Genomic DNA, 23,887 nt, shown 5'->3' with positions numbered 1-23,887 from the left:
GTATAGGAATTAAGAGTGTAGGCACTGGAGTTAGACTACTAGAATTTAAATCACAGCAATAATAACAGCTAGCATTTACTGAGCATTTACTCTTTGCCTAACACTGTCCTAATTGTTTTATAATACGTATATTAACTCATTTAATTTTCATAAGAACCTCATGAGGTGGGTACTATTATTATTATTTCTATTTTAAATTAAAGCAACAGAGGTTAAGGAACTTGTCTAATCCTGATAGAACCAGAATTCATACTCCTAAATCTAGCTCCAGATCTCACTATGCTAGGTTGCCTCTTGGAAAAAGGAGACAAAAGATAGGGGGAGATCAGTTTAAAGCTAAGGCAACAGTCTGGGTAAGAAATAATGAGAATCTGAATGAGTAATGAAAGTAGGGACAAATTTATGAAATATTCAGGTAAGTCTTAAATTAGAGAGTTATATCATGTTCAAGGACTGAAAGACTGAATATTATAAAGATGTCAATTTTTCCCAAACTGATCTGTAGATTCTATCCCACTCAATATCCCAACAGATTCAACTTGACAAGTTGATTCTAAAATTTTATCAATTAACAAAACCAAGAATAGCCAAGATACTCCTTAAGAAGAAAAAACATAAGAAATTTACCCTGTCAGATATCAAATATTATTTCGAAGTTTTTAGTAATTAAGACAGAATGGTATTGACTCAGATAGACAAATTAAACTATTTCACGAATACAGAACCCATAAACTGACCCCACATATACAAAAATTTGATTTATGACAGAGCTGATATCACTGGTCAGTGAAAAAAGGACTGACTTTTTAATTAACAATGTTGGAAAAACTGGATATCTACATGGGGAAAAATGAAATTGGATCCTTAACAATACCCAATACAAAATTCAAGTAAAAAAAACAATTCTGGGGGCTTCCCTGGTGGTGCAGTGGTTAAGAGTCCGCCTGCCAATGCAGGGGACACGGGTTCGAGCCCTGGTCCGGGAAGATTCCACATGCCACGGAGCAACTAAGCCCGTGTGCCACAACTACTGAGCCTGGGCTCTAGAGCCCACAAGCCGCAGCTACTGAAGCCTGCACCTAGAGCCCGTGCTCTGCAACAAGAGAAGCCACTCAATAAGAGGCCCGCGCACCGCAATGAAGAATAGCCCCCGCTTTCCGCAACTAGAGAAAAGCCCCCGCGCAGCAACAAAGTCCCAACACAGCCAAAAAAAAAAACAATTCTGGGAGTTCCCTAGAGGTCCAGTGGTTAGGACTTGGTTCTTTCACTGCCATGCCCCGGACTCAATCCCTGGTTGGGGAAATAAGATCCCACAAGCTGCATGGTGCACTCAAAAACAAAAACAAAAAAACTAAGTGGATTAAAGATTTAAGTGTGAAAAGCAAAACTGTAAAACTTTTAGAAGACAATATAAAAGAATAATTCTGGGGGCTTCCCTGGTGGCGCAGTGGTTGAGAGTCCGCCTGCCGATGCAGGGGACGCGGGTTCGTGCCCCGGTCCGGGAAGATCCCACATGCCGCGGAGCGGCTGGGCCCGTGAGCCATGGCCGCTGAGCCTGTGCGTCCGGAGCTTGTGCTCCGCAACGGGACAGGCCACAACAGTGAGAGGCCCGCGTACCACAAAAAAAAAAAAAAAAAAAAAAAAAGGAATAATTCTATGGCCTTAGAGTAGGCAAGAATTTCTTAGACATTAATGTCATATACCATAAAAGAGAAGACTGATAAATTATAATACACTAAATTAATAACTTTGGAACCAGTGACACATAAAATGAAATGATAAGCCATAAACCAGAAGATACCAGCTATACACATAAATGATAAAAGATGAGGATCCAAAATATATTTTAAATTCCTATAAATTAATATACAAAAGACCAACCCCTCTGCTCCCCACAAATAAAAACTTGAATATTTACTTCTCAGGAGACAACATAAATAACATAACATATGAAAAGGTGCTCAGACTCACAGGAAATCAGGAGAATACAAATTAAAACCACAATAAAATCCACACCCACTAGATTGACAAAAATTAAAATTCTGACTAAATAAAGTGTTGGCTAGGATACGGAACAACCAAAACACTTAAAGTATACCAGGAAAAACAATTTAGTATTATTTTTTATGAAGATGCACAAACTTCATAATCCAGCAATTCCATTATTCCTACAATCCCTCTGCCTGGAATAGATTCTCTAACTTTGCATGACCAAATCTTACTCTTGAGATACCACCTTCAGAAGGTAGAAGTAGTATTTCTATGTTCTGAACTCCTATAGCATTTTGTAAGTGTTTCTGGCATACCAATTTCTAGCCTGCATCATACATATTTATATTCAAGTCTTATCTTCTCTACCAAATTGTAAGCAAATAGAGAACAAGAACCTGCTTGATTTGTCTTTTAATCACCATAGCACTAGACACAGCACCTGCATAAGGGAGCATATGATAAAGACTCAAAGCTACAGAATCAAGCTGTACAAAATCTAGCACATAGAAGGCACTCAAATATTTGTTAAATGGGTGAATAAAAATTTGCTTAGTGACTAACTGAATCAACCAGGAATTGCTGTGTGCACCAAACATGAACTAGTGGTAAAATAAAAATGAGAACGCTGATTCGTGTATCCAAAGTCCCAAATGAATTTTTCTCCCAGATTCTAGCCTGATGATGCATAGTGAGAGTCAACTACCAGCTGCAACTGGAAACTACTGCCAACAAGGCAGATAAAGAATGAGGGCAGGATAGGAGGAGGTGGAAAAAAGAAAAAGAAGGTAATAAAGTAGAATAAGTAAGGAATGGCAACATTATTGGATTGTAGGTCATCTTCCATAAGAATTATAAGAGGGCAAGAAAACTAAGAAAGCAAAGAAATATTTATAGGGGCTTCCCTGGTGGCGCAGTGGTTGAGAATCCGCCTGCCAGTGCAGGGGATACGGGTTCAAGCCCTGGTCCGGGAAGATCCCACATGCCGCGGACCAACTAAGCCCGTGCACCACAACTACTGAGCCTGTGCTCTAGAGCCCGTGAGCCACAACTACTGAGCCTGTGTGCCACAACTACTGAAGCCCTCACTCCTAGAGCCTCTGCTCCACAACAAGAGAAGCCATCGCAATGAGAAACCCGCACACTGCAACGAAGAGTAGCTCCCACTCCCGCAACTAGAGAAAGCCCATGTGCAGCAACGAAGACCCAACACGGCCAAAAATAAATAAATAAATAAAATAAATTTATATATATAAAAAAAGAAACATCTATAGACCTTTAGTAACAAAACAACAAATGGGATAGGACGATTTTAAAGATGAGGAAAGCTAGCCAGCAATAGATCATGCAGTAGAGACTTTTTTCCTTAAATTTATTATGCAGTATTTCAGACATATAAAAAGGTTTAAAAAAAAAAGTATAACAAATACCTGTGTATACTCCACTCAGCTTAAGAAATAGAGCATTAACAGTTAAAGCCCTCTGTATACTTCCTCAGTTATAGCCCCCTTCAACTCTCAGAGGCAACAGTATCCTGAATTTGGAGTTAAACATTCTTACTCACGTCTTTATATTTTTACAGCAGTGCCATTTTTTTTAAAAGTAGTGGATAAATTTTGTGACAAAGGGAGGAATTTCATCTGTCCATCATAAGGGACTGTGAATGAAAGGGAAAGAAAAGGAACAGTTAGTAACAACTGATTAACTCAGGACAAAAAGATGAAGCTTTGGAAGATGGGTAGGTGACAGCTGAAGGGGAAAAAAAGGAAAGTAAACAGTACTGAAAAAGTAGCACAGCAAAAAAGAAACACCAAAAAAGAACAAAAATCAGTGTGAATGGAGAGAAACAGCTGCCTCAGAAAATGCTATACTATTGTACTTGCCTTTGAAACAAAACAGAGTGAGAGTGAGTTCAGTTCATTCACTCAACAAATCAGCACAAACTATTTACTAGACACTCTTCTCAGGTACTAGGGATATAGCAGAGAACAGAACAAAGTCTCTGCCTTCAAGGAACATTTATTCTAGTTGGGGAAAGAGGCAAACAAATGAATAACACATCAAATATTGCAGAAAAGATAAAAGAACAGAGAAGGCAGAGTGCTGGTGTGAGCGGAAGGACATGCTTGCTATTTTATGTGAAGGTAGTTAGAGAAGGCCTCTCTGATAAAGTGACATTTAGGCAGAAACCTAAAGGAAGTAAGGAATGTAGAAGACTATCTCAGGAAGAGTTACAGCAAATACAAAGGCCCTGAGGTGGGAGTGTGCATAGCATTTGAGGAACCGAAAGAAGGCTAGATGTGGCTGGGGTCAGCAGCAAGGAGAAGGGTAGACATGGACAAGATGGTCACAGAGGCACCACATGTGGAGCAATGCCAGAACTGAAGCTTTTATTCAAAGTGAGATGCAAAATCACTGGAGCGTTTCCAAGAGAAAAGTAACATGATCTGGTTTACATTTTAAGTAAGATAATCATATAATTTATCACTCAAACAGGGACACTGGTGAGCGAAGGAGGGTGCTATTGATAGTTATGTTAGGACAAAAGGCATTAAGAAGACTTTAATTTTTACAGGCTGCTGTGTGGAGCCAGCCTGAAGGGGTTCCTCTGGCCAAATCTGGAACAATTGATCAAAATATACAGTGATAGTAAAAGACTGCAATCTATTGAATAAAGTAAGAATCTATGAGGCTACACTGATAAAAATAAATAAGAAGGAAAAGCTCTTTTTTTAAAAAAGTGATTCAGTTATATATATATATATATATATATACACACACACACACACACACACACATATATATATAAATTTTTTTTCATATTCTTTTCCATTATGGCTTATCATAGGATATTGAATACAGTTCCCCCATCCTATATATAATAGTTTGCATCTGCTAACCCCAAACTCCCAATACTTCCCTCCCCCACCTCCCTCTCCTCCTTGGCAACCACAAGTCTGTTCTCTATGTCTGTGAGTCTATTTTGGTTTTGTAGATATGTTCATTTATGTTGTATTTTAGATTCTACATATAAGTGATATCACTTATTTGTGATATTTGTCTTTCTCTTTCTGACTTACTTTGCTCAGTATGATAATCTCTAGGTCCATCCATGTTGCTGCAAATGGCATTATTTCATTCTTTTTTTATTGCTGAGTACTATTCCATTGTATATATATATACGACATCTTCTTTATCCATTCCTTTGTTGATGGACATTTAGGTTGTTTCCAAGTCTTGGCTATTGTAAATAGTGCTGCTATGAAGATAGGGATGCACGTATTTGGAAAAGCTCTTTCATATAGTAGAAAGCCAACGAACCAATTTAGAAGGAAGGATATAATTAGAAAATCATCTATTAGCAACCATCATAATGATAACTGATTAGGGCAAGAATCATCAATAAACACTAAAACTGATAGGTAAAAGTTTGAAAAGTAATAGGATATTTACATAGTCTCGAAGTATCTCCCCACAAGATACTTATCAATTACAAAAGACAAACTTACAAGGGAGAAAACTGGCATATGCCACTTTCACTAAATGGCCAAAGTTAACATTGCCAGTAATGGAACCAATCAACAGCATGTGCATCCTAATATGCTACACAGAGAAGAATTCAGCATCACTTCTTAGGTATTACTACCCAAAGTGCATTAACTGAATTTAATCATGAGAAAACAACAAACCCAAAGTGAGGGATATTCTACAAAATAACTGCCCTGTATTCATCGAACTGTCAATGCCATAGAAAGACTCAGGAACTATTCTAGATTAAAGGACAAGAAAGACATGTCAGATGACTGACACGAGATGACTAGCGAAATGTGGATAAGTTCCATAGCTCGATAATGGTATTGTGTCAGTGTCGAGTTCCTGATTTTGATCATCATACTGCGGTTGCATTAAGAGAATTTCTTGTTTCAAAAAAAGGCACATTGAAGTATTTAGGTGTTAAGGGGCATCATATCTGCAACTTACTCTTTATAGTTCAGAAAAAGAATAATTCTAGGTGTCTGAAAAGAGATAGGCAGAAAGCTAAAGCAAACTCAGTAAAAGTTAACATTTAAGGAATCCAGATGAAGGGTATGCAGAAATTCTTCAGATTATTTTTGCAAATCTTCCACAAGTCTGAAATTATTTTTTATTTAAATGAACAAAATACCCACACACAAAGGTTTCAGTGTAGACAATAGACTGGGTGGGGGGTGGTGCGTGCAGAGTTAAAAGCAGGGTTGGACCATTTAAAAGGCTATTGTAGGGCTTCCCTGGTGGCGCAGTGGTTGAGAGTCCGCCTGCCGATGCAGGGGACGCAGGTTCGTGCCCCGGTCCGGGAAGATCCCACATGCCGCGGAGCGGCTGGGCCCGTGGGCCATGGCTGCTGAGCCTGCGCTCCGCAACGGGAGAGGCCGCAATGGTGAGAGGCCCGCGTACCGCCAAAAAAAAAAAAAAAAAAAAAGTCTATTGTAGATTAAGGACAGAGGTCATGGAAGATAGCAGAGTAGGAAGCTCTAGGAATTGGTCCTTTCACCAAAAGAACTATTGAGCTGGCAAGAAATGCGTAGAGTAATTACTTTGAAACTCTGGAATCCAGTCCAACACTTTCAGCATCCAAGGGAGTGCCTGATGAAGAAAAAGGCTGGTAAATTTTATTTAATTTCAGCATTTGGCATAGCACCTATCATCCTCCAGCTCCCAGTCCCATGGGAGGCAGCAGTGGGAACAACAGCCCAAGATCCTGTTGCAGCTTGCTGGTGCTACTAGGGTGGGCAATAGGGATCTTGTCCTCCAAAAATAAAGGTTATGTGTCTTTCTTTCTTTCCTTCTTTTTTTTTTTGGCCACACTACACAGCTTGCAGGATCTCAGTTCCCCAACCAGGAACTGAACCCAGGCTACAGCAGTGAAAGCCCAGAATCCTAACCACTAGGCCACCAGGGAACTCCCAAGGTTATGTGTCTTGATCACTGCTTTTGACTGCTGAGGAGCTGGCAAAGAGGCTCACCATTGTTTCAACCCCCATGGCTGAAGTGGCTTCCCTAACAAAGTGAGATGAAGAGATTCAAAAAAAGAGAACACTCTCTTTTTTCCTTGTCTTTTCTTATTGGATCCAGGCATTTAAGGAAATCTCTGTCAAGTCACTGATGGGGTGGAGATAACAGAAGCGACTTCAGTGACCATATACAGCAAGGAATATAGTCTTTGCAAAACTAGTTTGGAAGAGTCACTAAACTTAGAGACAACTGCAGCTTTCATCCAGTAATGACAGTAATCTCTAAGAAGGGAGTAGAATCTGATTTCCAGAGTTACCACATTACAATACTCAGAATGTCCAGTTCTCAACAAAAAATTGCAAAGCATACAAGCACGTGAAAAAATACTCAATGTTGCCAATTATTAGAGATATGAAAATCAAAACCACTATGAGGTATCACCTCACACCAGTAAAAATGGCTATCATCAAAAAGTCTACAAACAATAAATGCTGGAGAGGGTGTGGAGAAAAAGGAACCCTCCTACACTGTTGGCGGGAATGTAAATGGTGCAGCCACTGTGGAAAAAATTATGGAGCTTCCTCAAAAAACTAAAAATAGAGCTACCATAAGATCCAGCAATCCTGCTCCTGGGCATATATCCAGAAAAGACAAAAACTATTATTCGAAAAGATACATGCAGCACTATTTACAATAGCCAAGACATGGAAAGGACCCAAGTACTCATCAACAAATGATTGGTTTAAGAAGATGTGATATATGTAGATACACACACACACACACACACACACACACACACACACACACACACAATGGAATACTACTCAGTCATAAAAAAGAATTAAATATTGCCATTTGCAGCTACATGGATGGACCTGGAGAAAATTATACTAAGTGAAGTAAATCAGACAGAGAAAGACAAATATTATATGATATCACTTATACGTGGAATCTAAAAAAATAATACAAATGAATCTATAGGCAAAACAGAAACAGACTCATAGACATAGAAAACAAACTCACGGTTAGCAAAAGGTAAAGGGAGTAAGGAGGGATAAATTAGGAGTATGCAATTAACAGATACAAACTACTATAAATAAAATAGATAAGCAACAAGGATTTACTGCGTAACACAGGGACTTAACTATACTTCAATTAAGAAAAAATTACGAAGCATACAAAGACAAAGGAAAATACAACCTATTCACAGGAAAAAAGATATTGACTGGAACCATCCTCTAGCAAGCCCAGATACTAGACTTACTAGACAAAGATTTAAGTTAACTGTCTTTAATATGTTCAAAGAGCTGAAGGAAACCATGGACAAATAACTAAAGGAAACCAGGAGAACAATGTATGAATAAGTACAAAATAGCAACAGAAAGACAGGAAGTATAAAAAGGAACCAAACAAATTCTGTACAAAAAAGTACAATAGCTGGAATTAAAAATTCACTAGAGGGGTTCAATATCAGATTCAACCAGGCAAAAGAGTTAGTGAACTTGAAGACAGGAAAATTGAAATTACTCAGGCTGAATTATAGAGTATTGAGTAGAGTTCCCTGTGCTATACCATAGGTCCTTATTAGTTATCTATTTTATATATAGTAGTGTGTATATATCACATTTTGTTTATCCATTCATCTGTCCATGGAGCCTTGGGTAACTTCTGATATTTGGCTATTGCGAATAGTGCTGTCATGAACATGGGTGTATAAATATCTCTTTGAGACTCTGCTTTAAAAAAAAAGAAAGCTCCTCAGGCTGAGGAGCACAAAGAAAAATGAAGGGACTTCCCTGGTGGCCCAGTGGGTAAGATTCCACGCTCCCAATGCAGGGGACCCAGGTTTGATCCCTGGTTGGGGAACTAGATCCCGCATGCACGCTGCAACTAAGAGTTCGCATGCCACAACTAAGAAGTCCGCATGCTGCAACTAAGAAGCCCACGTGCAGCAACTAAGAGTCTGCATGCTGCAGCTAAGAAGTCTGCATGTTGCAACTAAAAGATCCCACGTACCGCCACATGCCACAACTAAGACCCAGTGCAGCCAAAATAAATAAATATATATTTTTAAAATAATTAAAATTAAATAAATTTTTAAAAAAAGAATGAAGAGGGCCTTCCCTGGCAGTCCAGTGGTTAAGACGCCATGCTCCCACTGCAGCGGGTGCAGGTTCAATCCCTGGTTGGGGAACTAGGATCTTGTATGCCATGTGGCATGACCAAAAAAGAAACAAAGAAAAAGAAAAATGAACAGAGTGTAAAGGGCCTACCATAGTACACCATCATATGTATGAACACACATATTCTGGGAGTCCCAAGAAGAAAAGAGGAAAAAAAAAATTTAAAGAAAAAAATCATCAAAAACAGTCCAAATAGATGAAAGACATGAATCTACACATCCAAGAAGCTCAACAAACTTCAACAGGATAAATCTAAAGAATTCCACACCGAGTGCATTATATTCAAACTGGTGAAAAACAAAGAGAATATTCAAAGCAACAGAAAGGAAGTAACTCATCATATATGAGGGACCCTCAATGAGATTAACAGCCAATATCTCATCAGAAACCATAGAGGCCAGAAGGCCGGGGATGATACACTTAAAGTGCTGAAGGTAAAAACTATCAACCGAAAATTCTAAAATAGGACTTACCTGGTGGTGCAGTGGTTAAGAATCCACTTGCCAATCCACCTGTGCAGGGGACACAGGTTTGAGCCCTGGTCTGGGAAGATCCCACATGCTGCAGACCAACTAAGCCCGTGCACCACAGCTGCTGAGCCTGCACGCTACAACCTGCGAGCCACAACTACTGAGCCCACATGCCACAACTACTGAAGCCCGTGTGCCTGAAGCCCATGCATCTGAAGCCCATGCGCCTAAAGCCCGTGCACCTAGAGCCCGTGCTCCGCAACAAGAGAAGCCAGCCCACAATGAGAAGCCCGTGCACTGCAAAGAAGAGTAGCCCCCGCTCGCTGCAACTAGAGAAAGCCCGCACACATCAACAAAGACCCAATGCAGCAATAAAGACCCAATAAATAAATAGCCATACGTGGGAAATGTTTAAAAAAAAAGAATTCTAAAATAAAAGAGAAATCAAGACATTCCTCAGCAAAAGCTAAGGGAATTCATCACCAGTTCACCTGCCCTATAAGAAATACTAAAGGGAAACGAAAGGGAAAGGCTAAAATGAAAGAATACTAAGTGGTAACTCAAAGTCATACAAAAAAATAAGATCATTATATCATCAAAAGTATACAAACAATAAATGCTAGAGAGGGTGTGGAGAAAAGGGAACCCTCCTACACTGTTGGTGGGAATGTAAATTGGTACAATCACTATGGAGAATACTATGGAGGTTCCTGAACAAACTAAAAATAGAACTATCATGTGATCCAGCAATCCCACTCCTGGGCATATATCCAGAGGAAACCATAATTCAAAAAGACACATGCACCCTAATGTTCACTGCAGCACTATTTACAATAGCCAGAACATGGAAGCAACAGAGGAATAGTTAAAGAAGATGTGGTACATATACACAATGGAATATTACTCAGCCATAATAAAGAATGAAATAATGCCATCTGCAGCAACATGAATGGACCTAGAGATTACCATACTAAGCAAAGTAAGTCAGACAGAGAAAGACAAATATCATATGATATCTAGAAAGATGACACAAATGAACTTATTTACAAAACAGAAACAGACTCCCAGACTTCAAAAACAAACTTATGGTGACCGAAGGGGAAAGGTGGGGGGAGGGATAAATTAGGAGTTTCAGATTAACATAGATACACTACTATATATAAAACAGATAATCAGCAAGGACCTACTGTATAGCATAGGGAACTCTATTCGATATTCTGTAATGACCTATATGGGAAAAGAATCTGAAAAAGAATGGATATATGTATATGTATAACTGAACTACTTTGCTGTACACCTGAAACACAACACTGTAAGTCAACCGTACCCCAATATAAAATAAAATTAAATTTAATGATTTCATATTTTAAAAAAGATTATTACAAAGTTTATATAAATACACAAGACAGTATACCGTATTTTTGGTATGTAACTCCTCTATTTGGTTCTTATATGATTTAAAAGACAAATGCATAAAATAATAATTATAAGTCTACAGTAACAGGTACATGATGCATAAAGATGTAATTTGTGACAATAACAACATAAAGAGGGGAAATGGAATTAATGTATGCTCTTTTTTATTAATTGAGATATAACTGATATACAACATTATATTAGTTTCAGGTATACAACATAATGATTTGATATTCATATATACTGCAAAATGATCACCACAATAAATGTAGTTTAATGTATGCTCATGAAGCTAAGTTGGCATCATTTCAAATTAGATTGCTATAAACTCAAGATGTTAACTGTAATTCCCAGAGTAATCACTAAGAAAGTAACTTTAAAAATATACAAAAAAGAAAATGAAGAGGGCAACAAAATGGTACAATAGAAAAAAATCGAACACAAAAGAAGGCCATATTGGAGGAATTGAGAAACAAAAAAAGATATGACATATAGAAAACTATCAATGGCAGAAATAAGTCCTTCATTATCACTAATCACTTTAAGTACAAATGGGTTAACTGACCAATTAAAGACACAGATTGGCAGAAAAGATGTTAAGAAAAAAAAGGCCAACCACATGCTGCCTGCAAAGACTCACTTTAGATACAACACACAAGAGGGTGAAAATGAAAAAAAAATGAAAATATTCCATGCAAATAGTAAACAAAAGAGAGCTGGAGTGACTATACAAGTATCAGACAAAATAGAACTTAAGTCATAAATTGTTACAAGAGACACAAAGAAAAAAAAAAAGAGACACACACAAAAGACATTTTATATTGATTTAAAAGGCCAATTTATCAGGAAGACAGAATAACTATAAACATGTACACACCCAAACAACAGAGCCCCCCAAAATAAGAATCTAAAACACTGATAGAATTGAAGAGATAAATAGACATTTCTATCATTGAGGACTTCAATACCCTACTTTAAATAATGAGTGGGACATCTGGACAGAATATCAATAAGGTAACAAAGGATTTGAACAACACTATAAACCAATCAGGCCTAACAGACGTATACAGAACACTCCACCCAACAAGAGCAGAATATATTATCTTCTCAAGGACACATAAAACATTCTCCAGGAGAGACCACATTAGGCCATAAACCAATTTTCAGTAAGTTTAAAAAGATCAAAATCATACAAACTATCTTCTCTGAACACAATGGAAGAAAGCTAGAAATCAGTAAAATAAGGAAAGCTGGAAATTTTGCAAATACATGGAAATTAGCTCAGTTTTTTTTTTTTTAAGCTCACTCTTAAACAACTAATGGATGAAAGAAGAAATCACTAGGGAAATTTAAAAATACTTTGAGACAAATGAAAATGAAATCACAACATACTAAAACTTATGGGACACAGTGAAAGCAGTACTTAAGGGGAAAATTTTATAGCTGTAAATGCCCACATAAAAAAGGAAGAAAGACCTCAAATCAAATAAACTAACTTTACATCTTAAGGGACTAGAAAAAGAGCAAACTAAATCCAAAACTAGCAGAAAGAAGGAAATAACAAAGATGAGCAGGAAAAAATAGAGAATTTAAAAGATAGTAGAGGGGACTTCCCTGGTGGTCCAGTGGTTGAGAATCCACCTTCCAATGCAGGGAACACGGGTTTGATCCCGTGTTGGGGCACTAAGATCCCACATGCTGCAGGGCAACTAAGCCCATGTGTCACAACTACTGAGCCTGCACACTCTAGAGCCTGCACACCACAACCAGAGAGCCCATGCGCTGCAACTACTGAGCCTGTGTGCTCTGGAACCCACACACCACAACGACAGATGCCGCATGCCTCAACGAGGATCCCATGTGCCGCAACTAAGACCTAACACAGCCAGATAAGTAAATAAATATTGTTTTTTAAATAGCAGAGGATCAAAACCAAAAGTCAGTTCCTTAAAAAGATAAACAAAATTGAAAAACTTTTAGCTACACTGTCCAATGAAAAAAAGAGAGAAGACACACATAAATAAAATCAGAAATGAAAGTGGGATATTACTACCAACCTTGTAGAGATTAAAGGATTATAAGAAAACACTGAATAATTACATACACACAAATTAGATAATCTAGATAAAACAGATTTCTAGAAACACACAAAGTACCAAAACTGACTCAAGAAGAAATTTAAAAATCTCAATAGACCTGTTAACAAGCAATGGAATCAATAATAAAAAACCTCTCAACAAAGAAAAGTCTAGGACCAGATGACTTCATTGGTAAATTCTACCAAACATTTAAAGAATTAACAATGGACTTCCCTGGTGGCACAGTAGTTAAGAATCTGTCATTGCAAGGGACACAGGTTCAAGCCCTGGTCCGGGAAGATCCCACATGCTACAGAGCAATGAAGCTCGTGCACCACAACTACTGAGCCTGCACTCTAGACCCTGCGAGCCACAACCAGTGAGCCTGCGTGCCACAACTACTGAGGCCTGCGTGCCTAGAGCCCGTGCTCCACAACAAGAGAAGCCACCGCAATGAGAAGGCTGCACACAACAAAGAGTAGCCCCCGCTCGCCGCAACTACAGAAAGCCCACACACAGCAACAAAACACCCAACACAGCCAAACAAATAAATAAACTTTAAAAAAAAATAATAAGTAAATAAAGGCTTAACACCATTCTTACTCAAGCTTTTCCAAAAAAAGAGAGAAAGAGGTAAGAGGAGGAACACTTCCTAAGATTCTATGAAGCCACATTATCCTAATACCAAAGCCAGAAAAAGATACAAGAAAAGAACACTACAGACCAATATCCCTTATGAATAAAGAAACAAAATCCTCAACAAAATACTAGCAAACTGAATCCAACAGCACATTAAAATGATTCTAAACTATGACCAAGTGGGATTTATCCCAGGAATGTAAGGGTAGTTCAGATAAGGAAATCACTCAATGCAATACCCCACACAATCATCTCAATAGAAAAGGCACTGGACAAAATTTAACACCATTTTATGAAACAAACACTGAGCAAAACCTTGAAGACACTATGCTAAGTGAAAAAAGCAGTCCCAGTAACATCCAAAAGAATAAAATATGTAGGAATAAATTTAACCAAGGATGTGAAAGACTTGTACATTAAAAACTACAAAACACTGCTTAAAGAAATTAAAGATGACCTAAATAAATGGAAAGACATCCCATGTTCATGGATTGATAAACTCGATATTGTTAAGATGGCAATACTCCCAGAGCTATTTACAGATTCAATGAAATCCCTATCAAAATTCCAATGATATGTTTTGCAGAAACAGAAAAGCTTACCCTCAAATTTGTATGGAACTACAAGAGACCCTAAATAGCAAAAAACAATACTGGAAAAGAAAAACAAAATAAGAGGAATCACATTTCCCAATTTCAGAGCTTATTACAAAGCTATGGTAATCAAAACAGTGTGGTACGGGCAAAATAGACATATCAACCAATGGAACAGAACAGAGTCCACAAATAAATCTTTACATGTATGGCCAATTGATTTTCAATGAGGCTACAAAGAACATTCAATGAGAAACGGCTGGGACAACTGGATATCCACATACAAACAAATGATGCTGGAACCCTACCTCACTTTAGATACAAAAATTAACTCAAAATGGATCAATGACCTAAATATAAGAGCTTACACTATAAACTCTTAGAAGAAACCACAGGGTAAATCACCATGACTTGAATTTGGCAACAGATTCTTGAATTTGACATCAAAAGCACAAGCAACAAAAAGAATAGATAAATTGGACTTCATCAAAATTAAACTTTTGTGAATCAAACAAAGGACATTATCAAGAATGTGAAAAGACAACCTGCAGAATGGGAGAAAGTATCTACAAACCATATATCTGATAATGATCTAGTAACCAGAATATATAAAAAACCCTTACAGCTCAACAACGAAAGGACAACAACCCAATTTAAAACCGGGCAAAGGACTTGAAGAGACACTTCTCCAAAGAAGATATACAAATGGCCAACAAGCAGATGAAAAGATGTCAACATCATGGTCATCAAGGAAATGTAGAACAAATAATAACAGATACTACTTCACACTCACTAGGATGACGTTAATAAAAAACAGAAAACAACAAATGTTGGTAAGGATGTAGAGAAGTATGAACCCTTGTACATTGCTGGTGAGAATGTAACATGGTTCAGCTGCTGTGCAAAACTGCTTGGCAGTTCTTGAAAAAGTTAAGCATACACTACACATCTTTTACAATGGCCAAAATCCAGAACAGTGACACCACCACATCCTGAGAAGATGTGGAGTAACACAGGAACTCTCACTCATTGCTGGTAGGAATGCAAAATGGTACAGCCACTTTGGAGGACAGTTTGGCAGTTTTCTACAAAACTAAACATACTCATACCATATGATCCAGCAATGCCATTTCTTGGTATTTACCCAAAGAAGATGAAAAGTATCTGCACACAAAAATCTGTGCAGAGATGTTTATAACAGCTTTATTTAATAATGCCAAAACTTGGAAGCAACCAAGATGTCCTTCAGGGTTTCCCTGGTGGTACAGTGGTTAAGAATCCACCTGCCAATGCAGGGGACATGGCTTCAAGCCCTGGTCCGGGAAGATGCCACATACCACGGAGCAACTAAGCCCGTGCGCCACAACTACTGAAGCCCATGCTCCTAGAGCCCATGCTCCGCAACAAGAGAAGCCACTGCAATGAGAAGCCCGCACACTGCAACGAAGAGTAGCCCCCACTCGCCGCAACTAGAGGAATCCCGCACACAGCAACAAAGACCTGATGCAGCCAAAAATAAAGAAAGAAATTTATTAAAAGAAAAAAAGATGTCCTTCAGTGGTGAATGGATAAATAAACTCTGATACATACAGACAATGATATATTATTCAGTGCTAAAAAAAAAAAAGAAATGAAGCTATCAAGCCATGAAAAAGACATGAAGGAACGTCAAATGCATATTACTAAGTGAAAGAAGCAGATATGAAAAGGGCTACATACTGTATGATTTCAGTTATATGACATTCCAGACAGGCAAAACTATGGAAACAATAAAAAGATCAATGGTAGCAAGGGGTTGGGGTAGTGGTGGGTGAATGAATCAGCAGAGCACAGAGGATTTTTAGGGCAGTGAAAATACTTTGGATGATACTGCATTGATGGATACATGTCATCATATATTTGTCCAAACCTACAGAACATTCAATACCAAGAGTGAACCCTAAGATAAACTACGGATTTTGGGTGATTATGCTGTGCCAATGTAGGTACAGAGTGTGTACCACTCTGGTGGAAGATGTTGATAATAGGGAAGGCTATGCATGTGTAGAGGCTGGGGGTATATAGGAAATTTCTATACCTTCCTTTCAATATTGCTATGATCCTAAAACTGCTCTTTAAAAACAAACAAACAAACAAAACCTCTTTAAGTTACATAAAATTTAAAAAGTTAAGTGTAGCATTATCATATGGCTCAAAAATTCCAATCCTAGGTATATACCCAAAAGAAATGAAAACATACGTCTAGTACAGCATGGTGAATATAGTTAACAATATTGGGCTTCCCTGGTGGCACAGTGGTTGAGAGTCCGCCTGCCAATGCAGGGGACACGGGTTCGTGCCCCGGTCCGGGAGGATCCCACATGCCACGGAGCGGCTGGGCCCGTGAGCCATGGCCGCTGAGCCTGCGCATCCGGAGCCTGTGCTCCGCAGCGGGAGAGGCCACAGCAATGAGAGGCCCACATACCGCAAAAACAAACAAACAAACAAAACAAACAAACAAAAACAATATTGTATTGCATATTTTAAAGCTGCTAAGAGACTAAACCTTAAAAGTTCACATCGTAAGAAAAAATAATTTTATAACTATGTATGGTAATGAATGTTAACTAGACTTATTGTGGTGATCATTTCGCAACATATACAAACGTGGAATCATTATGTTGCACACCTGAAACTAATACAATGCTATGCGTCAATTATACTTAGATTAAAAAATGTCTACACAGAAACTTGAACACAAATGTTTATAAACATTTTCTTTATAAACATAGTGCTATGTTAGCCTTATTTGTAATAGTCGTCCATCAGTGGATGAATGGTTAAACAAATTGTGATATATACATACGATGGCATATTATTCAGCCACAGAAAGGAACAAATTACTGAAGTATTGATACATGCTACAACACGGATGAACCCTGGAAACATTAGGCTCAGTGAAAGAAGCCAGACACAAAAAGTCACACATTATATGATTCCATTTATGTGAAATCCAGAATAGGTAAACGCATAGAGACAGAACGCATGTTACTGGGCACCAAGGAGAGGAGGGAGGGAGAAATGGGGAGCAATTGTTTAACAGGTATAGGGCTTTCTTCTGGGGTGATGAAAATGTTTTGGAACTAGACAGAGGTGGTGGTTGTGCAACACTGTGAACATACTAAATGCCACTGAATTGTTCACTTTAAAATGGTTAACTTTATGTAATATGAATTCCACCTCAACCTTAAAAAAATGGAAGAAAAAAGTTTTAAGAAAATTTTAATGTTTACTCTTTTAATAATAGCTTTGAGATACAATTCATATACCATACAATTCACCCATTTATAGTGTACAATTTAATTGTCTTTACTGTAGTCAGAGTTATGCAATCTTTAAATTTAAAAAATTTTTATCAGCCCCCCCCCCACAAAAAAAACCCCGGTACCTATTAGCAGTCACTCCCCATTCCCTCCTCTCCTACAGTCAACCACTAATCTACTTTCTGTCTCTATAGATTTGCCTATTTTGCACACTTCTAAGAAACAGAATCATGTGTAGTCTTTCGTGACTGGCTTCTTTCACTCAGCATATTTTCATGGAATTTGTTTTATTTTAAATATAAAGTTTGTGCCATGTATTAAAACGTAAGGATAAAAGTAAGGAGACTATTAAAGGACCACTTATGAAAAGAATACAATCACTGAATGCAATGGCAGATCAAGAATCAAAAACAGGAATCCAGCTAAGATGAATTTTTATAAAATATAAACCAACAGATGTGAAGCAAAACCATTATAAGATGCAGTAGAAGCAAATCAAGGTAAAACAAATACGTTAGGGAAAATATTTTACAAAACAAATTGCTGTCAAAAAGAGAAAATTTTCCCTAAAAAAGGTTTAGGAAAAGTAATCACAGGTTTAGTTAAAAAAAGAAACAGGGAGAGCAAAGAATCATTGTCTTTGAGTATAAAAACTCCTCCAATCAGTGTTTCTCAAAATGTGGTCCCTGGACTATGTGCATCAAAATCATCTAAGAACTTGTTTTTAAAATATCAGGGGTTCCCTTGTGGCGCAGTGGCTGGGAATCCGCCTGCCAATGCAAGGGACGTGGGTTTGAGCCCTGGTCCGGGAAGATCCTACTTGCCGCGGAACAACTAAACCCGTGCGCCACAACTACTGAGCCTGCATTCTAAAGCCCTCAAGCCACAACCACTGAGCCCGCAAACCACAACTCCTGAAGTCCGTGCACCTACAGCCCACGCTCCACAACAAGAGAAGCCACCTCAATGAGAAGCCTGCACACCGCAACGAAGAGTAGCCCCCGCTCGCCACAACTAGAGAAAAGCCCACGTGCAGCAATGAAGAGCCAATGCAGCCAAAAATAAAATAATTTATTTTAAAAAGAAATTAGATTTCTGGTCTGTGCCCCAGACAATCACCAAAGATGGGACGCTGTAAACTATTTTTTATAAGTTTCCAGATGACTCTCATAAACACTAAAGTTTGAGAACTAACTTAATATCTAATTAACACAAATTAATGCAAATAATTAAATGTGTGTAAGAGACAAGAGAATCATGACAGCAGTAAAGTGCATGAAAAAGAGCAAGGTGAAAGAGAGCAAAGAAAAAAACTTTTGCACATTGCGCTGTTGTGAAAACGTAAAGTGATGTTTGAAAACTCTTGTCGATTTGATCTTGGAAAAAAATTCCAAATGTGTAAATATGCAAGCCATCCTACTAATACTTGTGAGGACCGCTCAGGATATGAATAGGAAGGCACTCATAAATGTAAAGTTGCATGGCAGAGAGAGCACATAGTTGATACCCAAATGTTTGTTGATGTCTGACTATTTTTATAACAAGTACTGTTATATTTAATTATCTCCATTCTTAACTCTGATAACCTAGACAAAACTAAACTTTTTGCAGCAGTAATCTTTACAGGAACAACAGCATAAATTGTCAACTATTATGTCACATACTGACGTGCAAGTTCAGGGTCAAGACATTTACTTTCAGACCAAGTTAATCTCTGTTTTTATGGTAAGACTTATGTAAACAAGGACAGACAAAATTAGAGTTAAATTTCTCAAGGCTAAGAGCACTGCATGATAGAACTCAAATCTCCCTGAAAATCACTAAAATATGCATTCAAGGATAGCCTTTATTATTATAACTGTAGGCAAAGATTCCTGAAGATGAAGTATTATGTTCTAATTCATAATTTTACTTCAGTGAGGAAATTCCACTTTGGCTTAGCAGGGTTAAAGAAAGGAAGTTCACTTTTATAACTCTCAAAGGAGCTCACTAACAGAATGCAAAATTTGTCCATTTTCCCCATAAAAGGCATCCTCCCACTATAAACTCATAAACCTAATTAAAGTGCTAAATTCTAAAGTCTCTTTGACTCATTTAGATTAAGCCTTACAATGTATCTGGAAACCCAATTATATTCCATCAAACATTAAGAAGCAGATGTTTCAACATTTCCAGACATGGCTCTTACACATCTTGTAAATGAAACAAACTATACTGGGGGAACGGAGTAGGTAACACATGCAAATATATTACATGGGAGGTTATGTTGCTTTCAAAGGAGATTTTTATTTCTTATCAACATTTGGCTTGATACATGAAGGTCTAGAAGCATCTAAGAGCTCTTTTTGACACTTTTTCATTTCACAGCTTATGTTTCAAAAGTCAGAAACCCTAGAATTGAGTAAAGCCTGAAAGCAGGTTAAGATACAGATGTGTGGACTTCTTCATTAAAGGTTTCACATTTCCTCCCAATAAGCAGTCAACCAACATTCATCATTAAGCCCCAACTCCCTAAACATCTCTCACATGTTCAATGTGGCCTCTTCTTCACACAAGTCCAGTGCAACCTATCCACACGCGCACACACACCAACAGTCTCCAAGTCACCCACGCTGGCACAAAAGCCTCCCAACACTCATCTGGTTGCTAATCAAGGGCTATTCTTGACACTGCCTGTAATCTCTTTTTCCCTTTCTACCGCAATACTCACTACTCAAAACAACAAAAGAAACAAGTTCGTTTTCTCTAACCACTGAGAGCTTCTCTAACTCTATACACCTCTCTCTCTTTCCCCCCCTTACTCTCTATCCTGCCTTTGTTATTCAGAAGGTGCAGGGTCTGGGAAAATCTCACTCACCTCATGCTATAGGCACCAGCACCCAGTTCCTGGCCGATCCCGGAAAGACTAGCATCAAAGTCCTGCACCAGCCCGGATTCAATCACCTCATCGGCCAGAGGCAGCTTCAGAGCCCAGGCCATCCTGGCTCCTTCCTTGCCTCAGGAGACACCGTTTCTTGTACAAAGGCGAGCAGTGTGATTCTACCCAACGGGGGCAAGACTGCAAGACTGTAGAAAACTCCAAACCAAGATCTCCCCCGCAGTACTCACCAGCCGCCCCCAAGCCCCACCCGCACAACTAATCTCCCGCACCCTTGTCTCCTCGCTCTTGGCTGCCCTGACTTTCAAAAATCCCTACCCCCACCCCCACCCTCACCTCCACCCCCGCCCAGCTCTCCGGAGCCGCGCGAGGGTCCTTTGGCTTCACTCTTCCCGACTGCCCAAAGGCAACCCTGGACTCCTCGCACTCCCACTCTTTGGGCTCTCCCCTTGAACTCGTGGTGGTCACTCGCTGCTTTCTAAACAGACCAGCAGCAGCGACCCGCTACCTACCCTGCGCGCCCACGCCGCTTTCCCACCTTTTCCCCCCGCCCCTTTCTGCGGGAAACCCCCCCTCCCTCCCGGGAACCAGTCTCCCTTTCCCCTCCAGGCCTCGCTTCCGGTCAGTCCCAAAATCACTTCCGGTCACCCCTTCTCAATCCCACGGCTCTTAGAACCAAATCCAGGTTTCCGCTGAGTCGACCCCCAGCCCTCTGCAGCCCCCCACGGCCTCAAAGCATGGGTGGAGAAAGCTCAGCACCGGCTTGAATCCCAGACTCGCCAGGTTCCTCCACCGCCCACCGCCCCAGCGCCAGCCAATCATGGCGCCCTCTTCCTTCTCGGGTCCGAAGAACGTGTATCACCCTGACGCTAGCCAATGAAGAAGCGACTTCGCCGGCCTCGGCAGTGATGATAGGCTAGCTACGCCACGGCTCTCTGCCCGCGGGAGATGGGCGGGGGGATCTGGCAGAGGAAACGGCGTGCGTTCAAACGTCCCTCCTTGGGGCTACCTGAGTTCTGGCGTCCGCTAAGTTAGCGAGTCAGCACCCTACGGCGTGGGTGGAGCTTTGGCTCTAGTCTTATTGAACCCACACCCACACCCTGGCTGACTTACCTAAACGCTCCTAACAAGCGTTTGTTTGCTCGTGGAATACTGTCTCATAAAACTCACCTCTTAACGGGGTCAAGACTGCTTCAGTCCCACTTCCCTGGATAGTCTTTCTTTTTTTTTTTTTGCGGTACGCGGGCGTCTCACTGTTGTGGCCTCTCCCGTTGCGGAGCACGGGCTCCGGACGCGCAGGCTCAGCGGCCATGGCTCACGGGCCCAGCCGCTCCGCGGCATGTGGGAGACTCCCGGACCGGGGCACGAATCCGTGTCCCCTGCACCGGCAGGCGGTCTCTCAACCACTGTGCCACCAGGGAATCCCTGTATCACATCTTATTTATCCATTCCTCTGTTGATGGACATTTAGGTTGCTTCCATGTCCTGGCTATTGTAAATAGTGCTGCAATGAACATTGGGGTGGATGTATCTTTTCAAATTACGGTTTTCTCCAGGTATATGCCCAGGAGTGGGATTGCTGGATCATGTGGTAGTTCCATTTTTAGTTTTTTAAGGAAACTCCATACTGTTCTCCATAATGGTTGTACCAATTTACATTCCCACCAACAGCGTAGGAGGGTTTCCTTTTCTCCACACCCTCTCCAGTATTTATTGTTTGTAGATTTTTTGGTGATGGCCATTGTGACCGGTGTCAGGTGATACCTTACTGTAGTTTTAATGTGCATTTCTCTAATAATTAGTGATGTTAAGCATCTTTTCATGTGTGACTATCTAGTTTTAACTCTTCACATCTTCCTACACTCCAGACAGCAAGCCTTTGAGGCCCAGTCTGGCTTTTTTGATGGACCCTGCAGTTAAGAGAAAAGGCATCTGAAGTATAAGGCAGTCTTTTGGGACTGAGCCCTTTACCTGTGGAATCTGATGCCATCTCTGGGTAGGTAATGTCAGAATTGAACTGAGCTCTCAGACACACTGCTAGTGCCTGAGGAATGCTTTTTGGTGTGGGGAAGCCTGCACACACACCCATTGGAGTTGGGTTCAGGAGCCCAGAGGAACATCCCAGACTTGGGAATAGAAACTGCAGTCCCTCCACAAACCCACCCCTCTTCCTTTAAAGATTTCCTGGGCCAGTTTGCCAAGAACCACACTCAAACTGGTCTGAGCCAGTGGTAACAGCTTCCACTGACTCTTCTGCTGGGAGCTGTTGGGAGATGCCTCTCTCCATTCAGGGCCAGTTGCGGCCCAGATTCCATTCAGTCCCACACATCACAGTCCAAACCTTGCAGCGCTGATGCTGAAGCCTCTGTACCTGCTTTCTCCCAGTAGCTTGAAGTCAGGGACTCAGCTCCTGTTGTTTCCTTGAAAGGGAGGGTACAAATGCATTCAGTCATCTATCTGATATTTACCAAGCACCTGCTCTGTGCCCTTGGCCTCGGTCCTGAGGGGTTGCAGTCTAGTGTGGACAGCCAATATTAGGGTTGTGAGATCTATGCAGAGGTGAGTGCTGGCTTCTGTGTCATTTTGGGCCTCATTATGTCGAGTGCTGTAAAGCCCCTCTGATCCCCAAGCCTGATGTCAGCGTCTTAGGCATCTCTTGTCCCTTGGGTTGGGGAGGGGGGCGGAGCATGATCTAGAGCCCAGCACAGTGCCTGGCCCAGGAATGCCGGTTGGGTGGAATCAAAGGTGATGCCTTGTCGTCACCAGTTTAGATTGTGTAGCCCAGACCTCATCAGTACCAAGGAGGTGGAGGGGGGAGGAGGGAGGGTTGCAGGGGAGCATGGCATGAACCCTACTCCTAGGAGGGAGAGACCCTTTTTACAGCCATGCTCTCCCAGCCCTGAGCTCAGGTGGCAGGCCTGCCCATAACATTTGCAGGCCTGGGGAAAAGCACAAAGGAAGACCCACTTACCATATATCTAAATTTTTATAAAGCATAATCAACCTAATTGTGACTGTTCTCGCCTCCTATCATGATAAGCATACCTTCATAATGACCGGGAAGGCCAGGTTTGAATTTGGACTTCTAAGACTCCTTGATGTTCTGTGCTAGAATGTGACCCAGTCCTGGCCCCCAGCCTGCAGCCTGCCTTCTCTTCCCCCTCGCAGCACCCCCTCACATTTAAAAGGGCTTTGTGTATACGTATCAGCATTCAGTCTGCACAGCCAAGCTCCATCCACCCAGCTTTCTGACAAACAGCTGCCTCTCGGTCACATCTTGGGCCAGGAGTGTATACACCAACAGCACAATCTATTATCTATTACTATTACCCAGGGAAGAGGGGCTA

General features: G+C 40.3%; 1 protein-coding gene across 3 annotated transcripts in view; it reads right to left on the bottom strand.

Moving 5' to 3' along the window:
* Positions 1–20,805, bottom strand: part of TFCP2 (transcription factor CP2) — a 51,835-nt gene extending 31,030 nt beyond the window's left edge. Inside the window, exon 1 of one of the 3 annotated variants that reach the window (XR_009543499.1) lies at positions 20,520–20,805. Coding sequence is in view for 2 of the 3 variants with exons in the window: in XM_060166219.1 (XP_060022202.1) it covers positions 20,520–20,641 (122 nt within the window). In the remaining variant the exon portion in view is untranslated. The remainder of the gene's footprint in view (positions 1–20,519) is intronic. The other 2 variants (XM_060166219.1, XM_060166218.1) reach the window with 2 other exon arrangements.
* Positions 20,806–23,887: the final 3,082 nt, after the last annotated feature.

This window comes from Lagenorhynchus albirostris, chromosome 11, assembly GCF_949774975.1.
Source record: "Lagenorhynchus albirostris chromosome 11, mLagAlb1.1, whole genome shotgun sequence".
Taxonomy (NCBI): Eukaryota; Metazoa; Chordata; class Mammalia; order Artiodactyla; family Delphinidae; genus Lagenorhynchus; species Lagenorhynchus albirostris.
This window is presented reverse-complemented; position numbering and strand designations above follow the sequence as displayed.